This window comes from Brassica napus, chromosome C1 (genome assembly GCF_020379485.1).
Source record: "Brassica napus cultivar Da-Ae chromosome C1, Da-Ae, whole genome shotgun sequence".
In the NCBI taxonomy this organism is placed as follows: domain Eukaryota; kingdom Viridiplantae; phylum Streptophyta; class Magnoliopsida; order Brassicales; family Brassicaceae; genus Brassica; species Brassica napus.
The window spans coordinates 11,759,626-11,775,892 of NC_063444.1; the positions used below are offsets into that span (position 1 = coordinate 11,759,626).

At 35.5% G+C, this 16,267-nt stretch overlaps 1 protein-coding gene across 1 annotated transcript; it reads right to left on the reverse strand.

Annotated features, from left to right (window-relative positions):
- Window positions 1-4,978: 4,978 nt before the first annotated feature.
- LOC106384293 (F-box protein At5g25290-like) lies at window positions 4,979-6,594 on the reverse strand. The gene has a single exon (XM_013824280.3). It carries the CDS (start codon window positions 6,560-6,562, stop codon window positions 5,498-5,500), a length of 1,065 nt encoding a protein of 354 aa, XP_013679734.2. The 5' UTR covers window positions 6,563-6,594; the 3' UTR covers window positions 4,979-5,497.
- Between the last annotated feature and the right edge of the window lie 9,673 nt (window positions 6,595-16,267).

Below are 16,267 nucleotides of genomic sequence, written 5' to 3' on the forward strand. Positions count from 1 at the left end.
TATCCGGATGTCGAATATCCTTTTAAAAATTGCAATATCCGGCGGATATCTGGATCCGGATTTGGATCCTTAAAATAAATAAAAAATAATATTAATATATATAAAATATTAACAATAATTTAAAAAAAAATATATATATAATGTTTTTAGTTATTTCTATGTATAATATTACAAAATTTACATAAAATTTATATATACTATTACAAAAATGAAAATATATTAAGTAAAATTAATTTTTATATATAGATATTATTATTTTTGAAATATTTATTAATAAAACTTACGGATCCGGATCCGGCTTTGACGAATCCAACATTTTACTATCCGGATCCGGATTCGGCCCCTCCGGATATCCGGATTTTCGGATCGGATCCGGATCGAATCTCGGATCGAATCCGGATCTCGGATAAAAGTCTCGGGCCTACATGTATCCATATATTATAAATTTCTTACCAACTGTCCAGACGCGGACATGATCCATTGATGTGGTAATGATGAAATGGCGAGACAGATGTAACTCTGCTACAGTTTTAAATATGAAAGCTGAGTTGAACAAACTGTACTCGTTTAATATTCTGTGTTATTTACTTCGTTTATACAAAAAGTGGGAGTCTTTCCAAATCTCTAATCGTTTTTGATATCTTGTGTAGCGGTTGGTACAACAGATCTTGGATCGATGATATGTGGATTAGGTGTCAACGTCACTATTTAAAGTGAGTAAATTTCAATCTTTCGGCATTACTGTGAATTTTGTTTCGACGCTTTCCATCCTTTCTCGGAATTCACTATCATTTTATTTTTGAGATTTTTCTATTCCTATCATTTATGTTTTATGGTCTTATGCTTATACTGCTATGATTAGCTTTTCATGTAGTCCGAATGTTTAAGTTGTTAATAAAGTGGTGTTTCATAAAAAAGTAATACAAAGCCCATCACTAAAACTCGGTTCCAAAGATTGAGAACAATGTCGGTCTCGCTACCTCTAGTCCGTCTTGCGAGCGTATTAGAATATAGAATACCGTAGTTATGGCCCTATATTCCATGTAGTTATGATCGTATTACTATTGTTTATATATGTCTTGTATAGTCCTTCTCTACTGTATAAAACTTGAGCATTGTTCTTAAGAATAAATCATTCAATATCATAATAACTACTACGTTAAACAAATTAAATTCAAGCCTTTGATAACAATTTTCTTAGTGACGAAAGTTGTTTAATAGATGTGTATTACGATATATCTTTGGTCGTTGGTCATAAACAATGTAGTACTGCAAGTCTGCAATATATCTGGTGTTGTCTTGTATCTTTCTGTCAAGTAATCTAGCCTTATCTTGTATATATCTGTCAACCAATCTGTCTTTGTCGTGTTAGTTTTTATATAACATTGTTTACGTAAAATTATAACTACTAGGTTAAACAAATTAAATTCAAACTTTGATGTGCAATTTTTATATAGTGACGAAAAAGAAATCTATCGCTAACAGAAAGTTGTTTTTTTCTTCCTTTTTTGGTCAAACAGAAAGAAAGTTGTTTTAATCCCTTATATATTAAAAGAGAACCGTTGTAATAAATGCAATCACACTACAATAGACACGTGACAGTTTCACAATGATTTGATAATAAATATGCTAACGCGTTCACACTATATTCATAAATGTGTTCACACTATGTATTTTGCGTTTTTTTAAATATAAAACTCACATACATGGTTCCAATAAAACTCTGAATTTTTCGGTTCGAATAAAAATAGATAACGAATCAAAAGCCAAACTATATATATATTATTTTTATTGTTTATGGATAAAGTTAGAGCAAAATATTCATAAATTTTGATTCGATTCGTTATCCGTTTTAATTTGAACCAAAAAAATCTGGGTATCTGTAACTCTACGAAACAAATCAAATACTAAAATACAATATCCAAAAAAGAATCAAATCACAAATACCAATATTTTTATGAACATATATCTAATTCGATATGTTATATGCATATATATACATATATGTAAGGAATTGTATATATATATATATGTTATATATATTATACTTTATATCAGTTTTACAATATGAATTAAATTTATTATACTAGGTACTAGAAAATAAAAAGTTAAATAATGTTTTATTTTTGTAATAAAATGTTATTATTAAAATTTTCAATTATTTTTAAAATTTTATTTTATTTATGGATCAAATCGGATATTCTTTAAAATCCTAAAACATTTCGGATATCCGAGTCATCGAATATCTAGGTGGCTAAAGATCGAATCGACACGAATGCTTCCAAATACCCATATATTCGATCTGTGTCCACCCCAATTTACGGATACAATTTTATTTTCTTTATATGAAAAATGACTAATGTCAAGACCTTTTTTATTTTAAATTAATTTTAATTTTATCTTTCATGCATTATTTTGAACGAAAATGTCATTTAATATTGATTAAAAATATTTTTATATATTTGTCAACTATTTTTATATACTTTTTACATACACATATATGTGCATCTCGATGTGAGCACCTTGTAACTAAGTATTCACCACAACTGAAGTATCTAATTTTTTTGAAAGTTGAAATATTTTTTTTCTTAATGCTTCTTTCACTACCGACCAAATTGTAGTGAAATGATTTGTCTTAATAATTTTTTTTTTTAAACTATTATCTGTTTAGAAACTATAATATGAAATTATTGGTTCGACATGAGGACTATCTAAAATTCATAACATGAAAATAAATAAATAATATTAATTTTTAGTTTTTACCAAAAAAAAACAAAAAAATAATCAAACATTTTAACCGAATAAACTAAAATGAATATTAATTTAAAATAATAGTTATATTTTAGAAGATTAAAAATCAAAAATAAAACTTAAAACCGAACTAATATCCAAATTAAAAATAACGAAACTAATAATCACATTTCGTGCAAGGCGCGGATTACTAGATGTGTATTACGATGTCTCTGGTTTTTTTTGGAGTTTTGGTCGTAAACAATATGTAGTAGTACTGGTCAGAAGAGTCTCGATCTCCTTTTGCATTTATCTCTCTCCAATTTGCATCCTCATCTAGCCAACTGCTACATTGATCTTATTAGGTTATACCTAAAAATAGGTTTTATATTTTATATATATTTGATGTGAAAATTTTATATAGTGACAAAAGACACCTGTAGCTAAAATTGTCTAAATAGAGTTTATTATGGAGTCTTTGGTCTCTTGGTCTTAAACAAATAGTATTGTAGCCTACCAAGTCTTTCTTTATCTTATATCTTTTGTCAACTAATCTTTCTTTGTCTTATTCGATTTGGCTAAATGATGTGTTCCTTTCATATAATATGACAAAAACACGGTTCAAAAGAAAATACAGATCATGGATCCATTTGTGTCGGTGCTTAAACTTCCACAACTGCGATGCTTAGAACATATACTCACAGGTTCACTGTCTGATTATCGATCTTTCTTTGACGTAAAATTAGATATAAGTATACTCTCAATAAGGTGTTACATTTTCAGACAGTAGTCACCGACTCACCGGTAGAAGATGATTAATAATTATAAACTTTTCTTAGAGAAAAAAACATTGAAAAACAGAGGCTTTTGCTTAGGACACAAGTACAGGTAAGAGTAGCAGTTCCTTGCAAGCTGAGCGGATAGTTCATGTCGACTAGTCCTCAGTCATCTTATTTTGCTGCCTATGCAAGAGCGAAACAACGTTCGAAAAAGTAACACAACAATGAAATACAATTCGTTTTGTCTCCCTGCTTCTCCGCATCATTAGATATTGGAAGCATAAGACAGTCCATGCTTTGGTTGATATGGTATGGAGCCTTCCTCTTTTGACTCATCACACAACGGAAATATACAATTGTCCAGGCATGCTTGATGATGCATGGTAGGGTATTGGTTTAAACCCATTTCATCTGTTTTTTTTTTTTTTTTTTTTCCATTTCATCTGTTGATTTAAAAATTCGAAGTCGTTAGTCACTAGTCAGAAGATATACCCAGGTATATGTCAAAGATCTGAACTTACAAGGTGAAGGGTGATATTGATTTATATTGTTATATGAACTGCTTCGTATATAACCTTGATGCACTTAAGGCTCCAACAGACTGATAAGTGATGCACATCAGTTAGATTTGATGCTTCCCTCTATAAAAATTCAGCCACAATGTCTAATTATAGAAGAAAAAAAACTACTACATCTACATGTATCTCAGAAGGCAAAACTAAAAACACACCTTAGACGTCTCAGGACTATTTCTATCCTTTGATGCAATTTTTGTTTACGTAAAATCCTTTCAACAATCTTCTTGATGAAATCCAACTCTGAAATTGAACTGCAAGAAAATACAGGTTTAAATAAATAACCCTTTAAATCATCAATCTTGTAGGTACTTGTCCTAAATCACACATTCTTTTAACAAAAAAACATAATAACTAAACTTTAAATCAGACCTAATTATGTTCCTTATTATGTCAAGTGAATAGTTAATAGTTTCTGTCTAGTGTGCAATAATTTTTTTAAACAAATCCTAAACTAATTATGAAAATTGTTTGTCCGAATGTTATTTGTAGGAAGAAAGTGACTATGAGTGATAGAGCCATTGCCTTCGTACGCACGCGGGAGAGAAACTGATGGTGGAAGATTCATCAGTCTACTTTTCGGTTATCACCGGTTAGTATCTCACTTAGCATTAAATTAAGCAGTGTTTTTAAAACCGTAATGGAAGCTGTAACGGAAGCTGAACAAGATAATTTTTGGGTCACGGTTCAATATTGTTCGACCGGATCAAACCTGATTCAACAATCTGGTTTATAGATTTTTGATAGTTTTAATGGTTTTTATCAGTTTAATAACTTTGAGATTCAATCCGGCTACGTGACCGTTTCATGGTTCAACCAATTACTAGACCCAATCCGGCTATGTAATTGGTTCATGGCCGAACCCGGTTCAATTATTGGGTTGATCCGGTTTTAAAAACACTGAAATTAACCAAGAATATCCAAAAGATTTCCTAAACCGAATTGCAATTTTTTGAATTGAAAGGTGAGAATGGCACGGTTGATGGATAAGGAGAATTCCGATGGTCCATGGTGGGGAAAATTCAAGAGAGAAGAATTGAAATACACAAGACCATATTTGATTGAGATTATGAATTCCGATGGTATCCAAATCTCCAACCTCACATTCTTGAATTCTCCTTCTTGGCATATCCACCCGGTCTACAGCAGGTTAAAACTCACTCGTTATAACTATTAAGTTATCAAATTGTAAACTACTAAACAGGTTTTGTTTATCTTTAATTCATATAAGTATGTTGATGACCGGCTTCATTCTCATTCTCTCCACCACTCACTAGGTCTTAATGTAAACAAAATGTCCAGCAAGATATAAGTATGTTGATGTTTAGTTAACTAAACAGAGGGGAAGTAAGTCAACACCATAATTGTTATTCAAAAGTATAAATAAAAGGAAAATACCACAAGAAGAAAGAACTAATTCCCAGGGAGAAACCATCGAGCATCCATGAGATTCATCTTGTCAAGACCGGGAAAGCGAACGAGGGACTTGGTTGCAAGATTGTACACACAGATGTCAAGGTCGCGAGGTGAGCAATGGCAGGGACGAAAGTGTCGGGTGAAATAGATGGAGTCTGGTTTGATACCAAGGGCCTTGTTAGCAGGCACAGTGAAACCCAAGTCAAGAAGCAGTGCCTCACCACCAAGAGAATGTACCTCAGTAACCGTGTGGCAGGCGTGATCTGGATCTTCTACATCAGGATCCTTCTTGTAGAGGCGGAACCAGGTCCTATTGGATGGATCACTCTCAACCAACAAAACCTCTCCTGATGATGTTGTAACCGCAATGCTAGAATCGTAGGCGTAATCATGACGAGAAAGCATTGGGAATGGTGTTTGACCGGTAATGTCCTTGAAGAAACCTTGCGGTCCAGACAGATCAAAGACTCGAACAAAACGACGACTTGTTGAGACGTAGAGGCGGGTACCACGTAGCACCATATCCGACAAGCCATCATACTTGTGAAAGGCATAGTCATCGAAAACGAGAGGAATGTCAGTGTAATGAGAATCCCCATTCTTGCAGAAGCTCATGTAAGAGTGGCCAGGGAGGTCGAAGAGCCACAACACGACGTACTCTTTTCCACTCTCGGAAACCCACAAAAGTCCCCTCACCACATCAGCACTCAGATCCTTGTAAATAGCGCCAGACTCCTCCCTTATAAATTCTCTATCTCCCACGCGCTTGACAATACAATCAGCTGACTCAATCGACTCTAGAGACGGAAGAGGGATCGTTTCCTTACTAAACACGTCTATGATATATAAACTGGATCCAGAATCTAACACCAAGAGCCAGTTACCCGAGTTTGCCAGGAATCTACACTCTGGAAAGTCTCCCACGTTCCTCTGGATATTGTCTTCTTTAGGGTCGTACAGCACAAAACCACCGTCCTTCGGAAAAAGCATCAGCCCTGGAGATCGGCTAAACTGGGGCATTGTCCGCTTTAAACTCCGATGTAGATCAGGCGAGCTCATCATGAGGCAGATTCTCGCGTTTGTGGCCTGACTCTGAGCAGTTATTGTGTGTATATATTATAGGGTACTGCTTAGGTTTTTTTTTGGACTACGAAGACAATTTAAGTTTATTAAAGTAACAGCCGCGAATCATATTGCCACATAATTTATATGTTGCATAATTTCAAACTTGTAGAAACTTATTTTTTTTGAATGAAAAAATAAGAAGATTTAAATGGTCTGAGAACCCGGGCTTGTGGAAACTTAACATATTATTAGATGTTTTATATGTTAAGATAAATACGATAAAAAAATCTAGAAATAGGAAAATAAAATTTTCTATTTATATTAGGTTTGTGTTTTCTATATTCCACGTGTTAAAAGAGAATTAATTGTATTTTCATATGAATAGAGGTCTAATAGGAAAATATATAAGAAACATTGTGAGTTTTAGTTTTGAGTAGTTTGTAAAGCTAATAGAAAAATTTGTTCTTATCAATTTTTGTGTTTCTAGATATGTCATAGATTTGAGAATAGGTTCAAAATTCTTTAGAGAAAAATCATTGCCTTCGTACGGACGAGGTAGAGATACAGATGGTGAAAGATTCATCAGCCTTCTTTTCGGTTCCACCGTTCCAACTTAACCGACGTGTAACTTCCCTCAAAGTGCAATTCCCGTTGAAAAAGTGAAGCTCCAACGTTTTGTTACTCTAGGAGAAAGCTTATGTGAAGATGAAAACGTTTGTTTTTTCTTTTACAGATACATTTCTTGGGTAATAAGTTAACGTGTTTTCAAATGGTATGGACTTAATTGAATAAATGACAAAGCTTCATGGGACATAACTACTTGAGTCGGATCGTACATCTTAATTATTTGACGTAAAGCAAGACAAAGACTTACCGTGACACCCAGGTACCAAATACAGCGTCCTTTCTCTAACTCAACCATCTCAAAACATATTTGCTTTTGAACTTGTATCATCTGTAAATTTAAGTATAAGGTTTATATAAGTATCATCTATATGTTAGAAACGTATAAGAAAACAGAGTGGTTATTTAGCGAGGTAGGTATATATAGGTTCATTTAAAACAAAGTTTACAATTGTTAGACAATACCTTAATCATACATTTGAAACAAACATACGAGAAAAGATAATAAATAGAGGATCTTGAGATGACTCTCCAAAAACTCCCATAATGGTGGGTCACAGGCTCACAGCCTCCTCGGCCTCCACGTCCAATGTTCTTACGTCCTCTCACCAAGGTCCATTGCATCTCTTTGACTTTTTTGAGAAGGTTTTATTAACCTCCCTCCTCGGGTTCTTTGAGAACTATCACCCATCTCAAATTTTGAATTCGTGGCGCAGAAGTGCTACCAAATATATTTCCTTCAACTTCATTGGTCAGTGAATTTGATATAGGAGTAGAGATTGTTATCAAATTAGTAGAAGATCCAAAAACAAGAGGAGTTTCGGTGTTTAGAGACTTAGTAGTAGTAGTGGGTTCACTTTTAGTGTCAAGAGGAGTTGCTGGTTCTGCTTCCACTGGAGAAGTTGAAGTAAATGTAGCTACATTAGATGAAACAACAACACTAGAGGTGTCATCAGCTACTCCTAGAGGAGTATCAGGAGGAGCAAAAGCCAGTAAAAATCTTTGCTGCGTAGTGGGACTAGCAACATGTCTAACCGTTGTTGGGGTTGGGTTGATTCTGTTGCAAGGACTCGAGAAGGCTCTTCAAATCTTCTGAAACCGGGATGATACAGAGCAAAACTCTGCAGAGAATTAGTGAATAAAGAATGTCATGAGAATATTTTGTTTTACGTCTAAATTTAAAGATGTATATGAGATGATGAGTATATAAATTTTTTTTTTACATTTCTATACACTACAAAAGAAAACATATTTTTTACTAGAGCAGTATTCGTTGTAAATTCGTCGTAAACGGGGTGTTACGACGAATTAAAGTTGAAAGACGTTTCGTTGTTAAACGTCTGTCGTAACGTAGGTTTCGTCGTAAACGACTCGTTACGTTTACGACGAAATATATTCCTCGTAAAGCGCAGGGAAAGGATTCGTCGTAAACGACACGTAAACATTTCGATGTAAAACCCTCGTAAATCTTTCGATGTTAATCACTCGTAAACATTCGATGTAAACTCCATGTAATGTTTACGAGGAGTTTACATCTTTTCTTATTATATTATTATTAATTAGTATATAATAAATTTTAATTTATATTTAATATTCAGAATTTAAAATAATTTAAATTTTAAAACGAAATATGAAATTGAAAAACATATTTTAAAAAGTCATACAATAATATTTAAATTCATAATACAAACAGAAAAATAAAAAAAACTACATATTCTCGAAGTAGTTGGTGGGGTTGCTCGGCTGTTGACGGGTTGGATCGGACTCTTGGGGATCTCGTGGTGGCATTCCAAGAGCGGCTCGTCTCTCACTCAACATTCTCTGCATATCCGGGTTTTCCACGGCCATCACGTCTAGCAAATCCTCAAGAGAGTCTAAACGAACCTGCTGGCTATCCATTCGAGCCTTCATCTGAGCAGTCTCTTCATCCCGTCTCGAAGTGTATGACGAAGTTGCCCTTGCAACTTCGTTAACAGAGCCTATACCGACTATCCGTCCCTTCTTTTTAGGAGCCACCTATAAAATCAAAACATATATTAATATAGTTAATTATGTTAAAATATTTAAAATAATGTAAACAAAAATTTTAAGTTGTACCTCTTCGAAGATTCTGTCGACCTCTTCGGTGGACAATGTGACTGGTAATCCATCGGGAGACTCCTGGGTTAGTTGCGTCTCCCGTTCTTCAATCCGACCAGCCACTGTTTGGAAGAGTTTCTCAGATGCAGGATCCACAAAAACTCCGTCGGATGTGGCGTGAGTCATCTTGAATAGGTCAGACAGAGAAGGTAAGACTCCCGTCTTCTCGAACTACAAAAAAAAAATTAAATTAAATATTATAAATTATATTAATTGAATATTTTAAAATATATATTTAAAACAAAACTTACAGCTTCTAGACGGACTCCTGCATGAGGTTTTTGTCCGGTTCTGTGAAGCATGGGCAAATGACCATCTTTATCCTTCGTCCTTCGAGAAGCCGAGCACGAATTGACCTTTTTGATCGAAGAGGGGTGCTCCCAATAGGCGATGAGGCCATCCCACACATCCGTCGTGAGCTCAGTGGGCTTTCTCTCATACCCGTAGATCTCCCACTTGTCCTTCCAATAAGAGACTGTGTTGCAGAGGCGTATCTTTGCCTTTGCAACGAATTCCGCCTTCACCCTCTCGGTGATTCCCAAAGACCAATGTCACTTTTGCTGAAACATAAAAATTTTGAAAAAATTACAATTAATAATAAATATTAAAAAAATATAAATATATTTAAAAGTGAAAATTTAATTAAATTTAAAAATCTTACCGCAAAACATTTAAACCACGTGATCTTAACGTGCTTTGGTGTCTTGCTCCAGTTCGGGTATGCCCCGTCGTAGTAACCCTTAATCGTCGCCGAAACACTCCGGCTAACACGGTTGTTAGCCCCAAACCTGAAAAAAAAACAATTTAACCGTTAGAAAATAAAAATTAATTAAATTTTAATGTAATAAAAATTAATAACTTACCAATAAGTTCCTCGGGGTCTATCGGGGTCTAGAACATCCAAACCCTCCCGTCCAGGCTGGGCAAGCAAATCCTCCACCGTATATCTCGCGAAGGGAGCATATGAAGGCACACGCAAATCCGGATGAACTGCACCTTCTGGGACAGGCTGAGGTGCAGCCGCTGGAGGAGGAGGTGGAGGCATCTGCGGTGGAAGAGGAGGACTCGAAAAAACTCTCTGAGAAGTCTGAGAGTCTGGAACTGCATCGGAAGACGATGGACCGGAAGAAGATGTACCGGAACCATCGCCAAACAACTGGGCATAAGTAGGTGCTGCTGGTTTCCTTCTAGGAGCCATCTAAAAAAATTTAAATAAATTTAATCAATTATGACGACATAATTAAAAAATTATTCCGTTACCTAACTAATCACCTAAACTATAGTATTCCGTCATCTAACTAATCACCTAAACTAATTATCTAACTAATCACCTAAACTAATTACCTAACTAATTAATAACCTAAACTAACTTAAAAAAAAAAAAAAGGAGGAAAGAGAGTGTACCTTAGATGGAGAGGAGAGGAGTTTGGGAGGAATGAACGAGGAAGCCTCGTCTCGGCGTCTCAATATATAGAAAAGGATTCGTCGTAAAAGCGACGTAAAATTACGACGAAGTTACCAGGCCCACGTTTTTTCATTTACGACGAAGTTACCAGGCCCGCGTTTTTCGATTTACGACGAAATTACGTCGAAACGTCGGTTTACGACGAATTTACCAGGCCCGCGTTTACGACGAAGTTACCAGGCCCGCGTTTTTCCATTTACGACGAAATTACGTGGAATAGATAACCATTTACGACGATTTTACAACGCTTAACCCTAAACACCGAGAATGAAATCCCTAAACCCCAAAGTCACATATCATCTAACATCATATCTCTTCTCTACTACTTTGTGCTCTTTCTCCAACTTAAACTCTAAAACCCTAAAACTCCAAATAATTTTTTAAAAACTAAAGAAATACATCTTATATAAAAAAACATTTGTTACACATACATTAAGATGGTAAAAAAACAATATTTCTTTAAACATACGTTACAATAGAGAAATACAACATTTGTTACATATATTACATCACTCTAAATCGTTTTCGTTCTCATCAATATTACATCACTCTAAATCGTTTTCGTTCTCATCACTATCATTACAATCATCATCGTCGCTTCTCTCGAACTCGTCTTCACGTGCTTCATCTGTCGCATCTTCGGGAATATCTTCATATTGAAAGTTTTGCGGGTCGATCAAAAGGATTTCATCAGTTGGTTGTTCTGGTACCTCAACTTCATTGATAGCGTCTTCTTCTTGCAAGGGCGGTTCTTCTCCAGCGACAATGCGTCCACGAGGTGTAATTTTGATAGCAGCTAACCAGTTTATCCCGGAAGTTCGAAGCCGAGGATAAGGAAGGAAGCTAACTTGCTCGGCTTGTGAAGCTAAAATGAAAGGCTCAAATTTGTTGTATCTTCTCCCAAAATTGACATCCACAACACCAAATTTGTTATACCGAATCCCTCGGTTCACAACAGGATCGAACCATTCACATTTGAAGAGGACGCATTTTAGCTTCAATAACCCCGGAAATTCCACTTCAATAATCTCCTGCAAGATCCCGTAAAAGTCCGTTTCACCTTTCACACATATTCCGTAGTTACTCGTTGCCCGATGTCTCCCATACTCGTATGTGTGAAAGGTAAATCCTCGTGTGAAATACATAGGTGATGTGGTGACCTTTGCAACTGGACCTTGAACCAATTCGTGAAACCATACGGGATAATAAGGATCGTCATAATCAACCTGCAAAAAGCAGTTATTCTTAATTAATATTGAAGTATCAAAACACTTACTTAATTAATCAATGTATGAGATATATTACGTACCTGTGATTTTAACCACTTGACAAAGTGCTTATCTTTACGTGTGTCCACATCAGTTGCAGATATTCCTGGTATTGCTTCTTCAACTTGAGATACAAACATGCTGCAAATTAAACAAATAATCAAGTCATACATAATTAACTTCAATTCATATAATTAACATTCACAAAAATATTTACCTTTCAAAGTAACGGGTCACTGCATCCTCGCAGTTGAGCAGAATATAAGTGTGGGCACTATGTTTATCCTCTTCACATGACCACCATACTTCTTTCGTTTTACCACCAAACCGTGCAATTTCGCAGAAAATGTCAGGAACACCATCAATTGGATATGATGTCGGTACTCCACCATCATCATATCTTCTAGGAACTCTTTTTCTCGTACGAACAGTTGGAGCAAAGTAGTATGATGTGAAGTTAGATGTTTCGGCTGTCAAACTCCCCGCAACTATTGAACCTTCCACCTTTGCAAGATTTCTTGCTTTCCCCTTCAAATGTTTCATCTGTCGCTCATACGGATACATCCATCCGTTGTGAACAGGTCCACGAAGCAATGCTTCATACGGTAGGTGGACAACTAGATGCTCCATGACGTCAAAAAATGAAGGAGGAAATATCTTCTCCAGGTTGCACAATATGATCGGAATGTTATGATGAAGTTGTTCGATGACTTCTTCCTTGAACGTACGTGTGCTAAGATCTCTGAAAAAAGCGCCGATGGCTGTATATTGCAAAAGTAATCAAATTAATAACATTTCATAACATATGTATATATATTATAAAATTATAATTACCTGCAAGTGCTTCATGGACATTTGCTGGAAGGAGCTCGGCAAAAGCAAATGGAAGTAGTCGTTGCATAAACACATGACAATCATGACTCTTCATTCCGGAGAACTTTTGACCTCGTTCAACACATCTTGACAGATTTGAAACATAACCATCAGGAAACTTAACTTCTGATGCAACCCAGTCAAACAAGGTTGTTTTGGCTTCTGATGACAACCGGAAGATGGGAACAGGAACGTTTCCATTGCTCTTGATATGTAACTCACTTCTTGAGCAAATATCAGGTAAGTCCATCCTTGACTTTTTGTTATCTTTTGTCTTCCCAGGGACGTTAAGTAATGTATTCATGATGTTCTCAAAAAAGTTCTTCTCAATATGCATGACATCCAGATTGTGGCGTAAGAGAAGATCCTTCCAATAGGGTAGCTCCCAAAATATACTCTTCTTATGCCAATTGTGAGACACACCATACCCATCAGGCATATTTCCAGGAACATGCCAATTTCCTCCAACTTTAACTGTTTCCTGAGCTCCGTAATAATCAATGTCTGCTTCGATCTGCTGGCCGGTGAGATATGGAGGAGGACCGTCTCTGACAATTTTTTTGTGCCGAAACAATGTCTTATTTCTTCTGTACGGATGGGCAAGTGGAAGAAAGCGACGATGACAATCAAACCAACAACTCTTCCTACCATTCTTCAGTTGAAAAGCATCCGTCGATCCAAGACAATATGGACAAGATAATCTTCCATGTGTTGTCCAGCCAGACAACATCCCATAAGCAGGGAAATCACTTATCGTCCACAGCAGAACTGCTCGCATCGTAAAATTGTTTTTCAAGGAACAATCGTACGTCCTCACCCCTTCTGACCACAATTGCTTTAGCTCTTCTATCAACGGTTGAAGAAAAACATCAAGAGACCGTTTTGGATGCTTCGGCCCAGGGATTAATATGGTCAAAAATAGAAATTCTTGTTCCATGCACATATCCGGCGGTAAATTGTACGGCGTAAGAATGACTGGCCACAAAGAATATTGTCTACCAGACATTCCAAATGGACTAAATCCATCGGTGCATAACCCAAGATAGACATTCCGAATATTTGTAGCAAAATCTGCGTGTACCTTGTTGAAATGTTTCCACGCTCTTGCGTCTGATGGATGTGCAACCTCACCATCTCTCTGGACATGTTCCGCATGCCACCTCATCGACGCAGCAGTCCTCTCAGATTGATATAATCTTTTCAATCTGTCTGTAATTGGTAGGTACCACATCCTTTGGTACGGTACCCTATTCCTCCCACGGCCTTGCGGTTTGAATCGTGGTTTTTTGCAGAATCGACACTCTTCTAACTTGTCATCTTCTTTCCAGTAGATCATGCAGTTGTCGATGCAAACATCAATCATCTCCGAAGGCAACCCAAGACTATAAACCAATTTCTGAATCTCATAATAAGATTCAGCAGACACGTTGTCTTCTGGCAAATACTCTTTAAACAACTCCGCCCATGCATCCATGCAATTCTCAGGTAAATTATGATCCGTTTTAATATTCATCATCCTAGCTGCTAGAGACAATTTAGAGAGACCTTCTCTACAACCAGTGTAGATTGGTTGATTTGCAGCATCTAGCATTTCATAAAACCTTTTTGCATCCAAATTAGGTTCTTCTACATTTCCAGTTCCATCAGCTATTGTTGTAGTTGTTTCTAAAAATGCATCACTAATCATATCTTGAACCCTATCATGATCTACCATCTGCTCATGATCTTGATGATAATTATATTCATTATGCAAATGATTCGGTTCTTCACTATGATGACCATCCTCAAAATTATTATTACTATACTAGCTTCATTTCCCCCATAACCCTCTCCATGTTGATACCAAATGTAGTACTGTGGTGTAAATCCTCTGTTTACTAAATGCTTCCATACAGTTTCACTACGTGCAAATTTTGAATTCTTGCATTTCCGACAAAGGCAGAACATCTTACCGCTTTCCTGTGTGATCGGTGTACAGCCCGCCTGGCGCATGAATGTCTCTAGCCCGCTCATAAATGCGTTCGTCACCCTCCCGTCGAAATCTTTGTGCAAATACATCCAACTCCGTAACTCGTAAATACTACCGCCACCGGCCATTTTTTTCTTAGATTTTTTTTTGAAATCTTTTTTTTTTCTGATTTTTTTCGGATTTTTTTTTTCCATTTGTGTGTTGTGAGGAAGAGAGTTGTGGGAAATGACATATATATAGAGAAATTTTCGAGTTGGGTAGTTGAAATATAACAACGATTTTACAAGGAATATTTTACATGGATTTTACATGGTTTTAACATAATATTTACAACGACTTTACGATGAAATTAGGTAAGTTAAAGCACATTGAATACACGTTTTCACCTAAATATAATGGTAACATGTTTCGTTGTAATGTCGATGTAATGATTACGACGTATTTCTCATTCCACGTACATTCGTCGTAAACTTACATGGATTTCACGACGAACATTATTCATCGTAAATTTACATGGCGTTTACGACGAAAGTTGGATTCCTTGTAACTGAGTTGTAAACACCATGTAAATTTACGACGAAATATTTTCGTCGTAAATTTTTGTTATTATGGGCACGTTTTCTTGTAGTGATATATCTAAAACTTTTTGGTTTTACATTTTAATTTTAGAAGATAAATAAGATTAACATAGAAATTATCCCAAGTTACTTTGGATATTGCCTTCTATAGGGTCGTACAGCACAAAACCACACAAAACCATGGTCTCTCGGAAAAAGCATCGGCCCTGGATTTTGGATTGTGATTTAGAAATCAAGATAAAAAAATAATTGTTGATATATGAGTAAGTTTTATAATTTTTGATTAATAGGTTGTATTTTTTAATAAATTTTAAATTTTTTATATTATAGAAAAATTATCAGTTTTTAGAGAAAAAAAAGTAGATTTGAGATTGAGATTTAGAAACTAGGATAAAAGAATATTTGTTGATAGATGAGTATTTTATTAGAATATTTGATCAATAGGTTGTATTTTATAAATAACTAGGTGGACCGCCCGCACGCATGTGCGGGTATTAACATTAATATTAAATTGATAATTACATATTTACAATTAAATAATACTTATGTTACATGTATGTGGTTAATATGCAACTGATCTTAACTCTAGGTGACCGGCCCGCATCATTATAGTGAGTTTCAAAGTTTTTAAAAAGCTTTGAGATTACTTTTGGCTCTGAGACGTACATGAAGAGGATCACGCACAATAAATAAATTTCAATTGATTAGCATACACATCTTATATTATATTTTTGATAAGTGATTTAACTTTATAAAAAAAAAGAATTATTTTTTTCGAAAGGGATG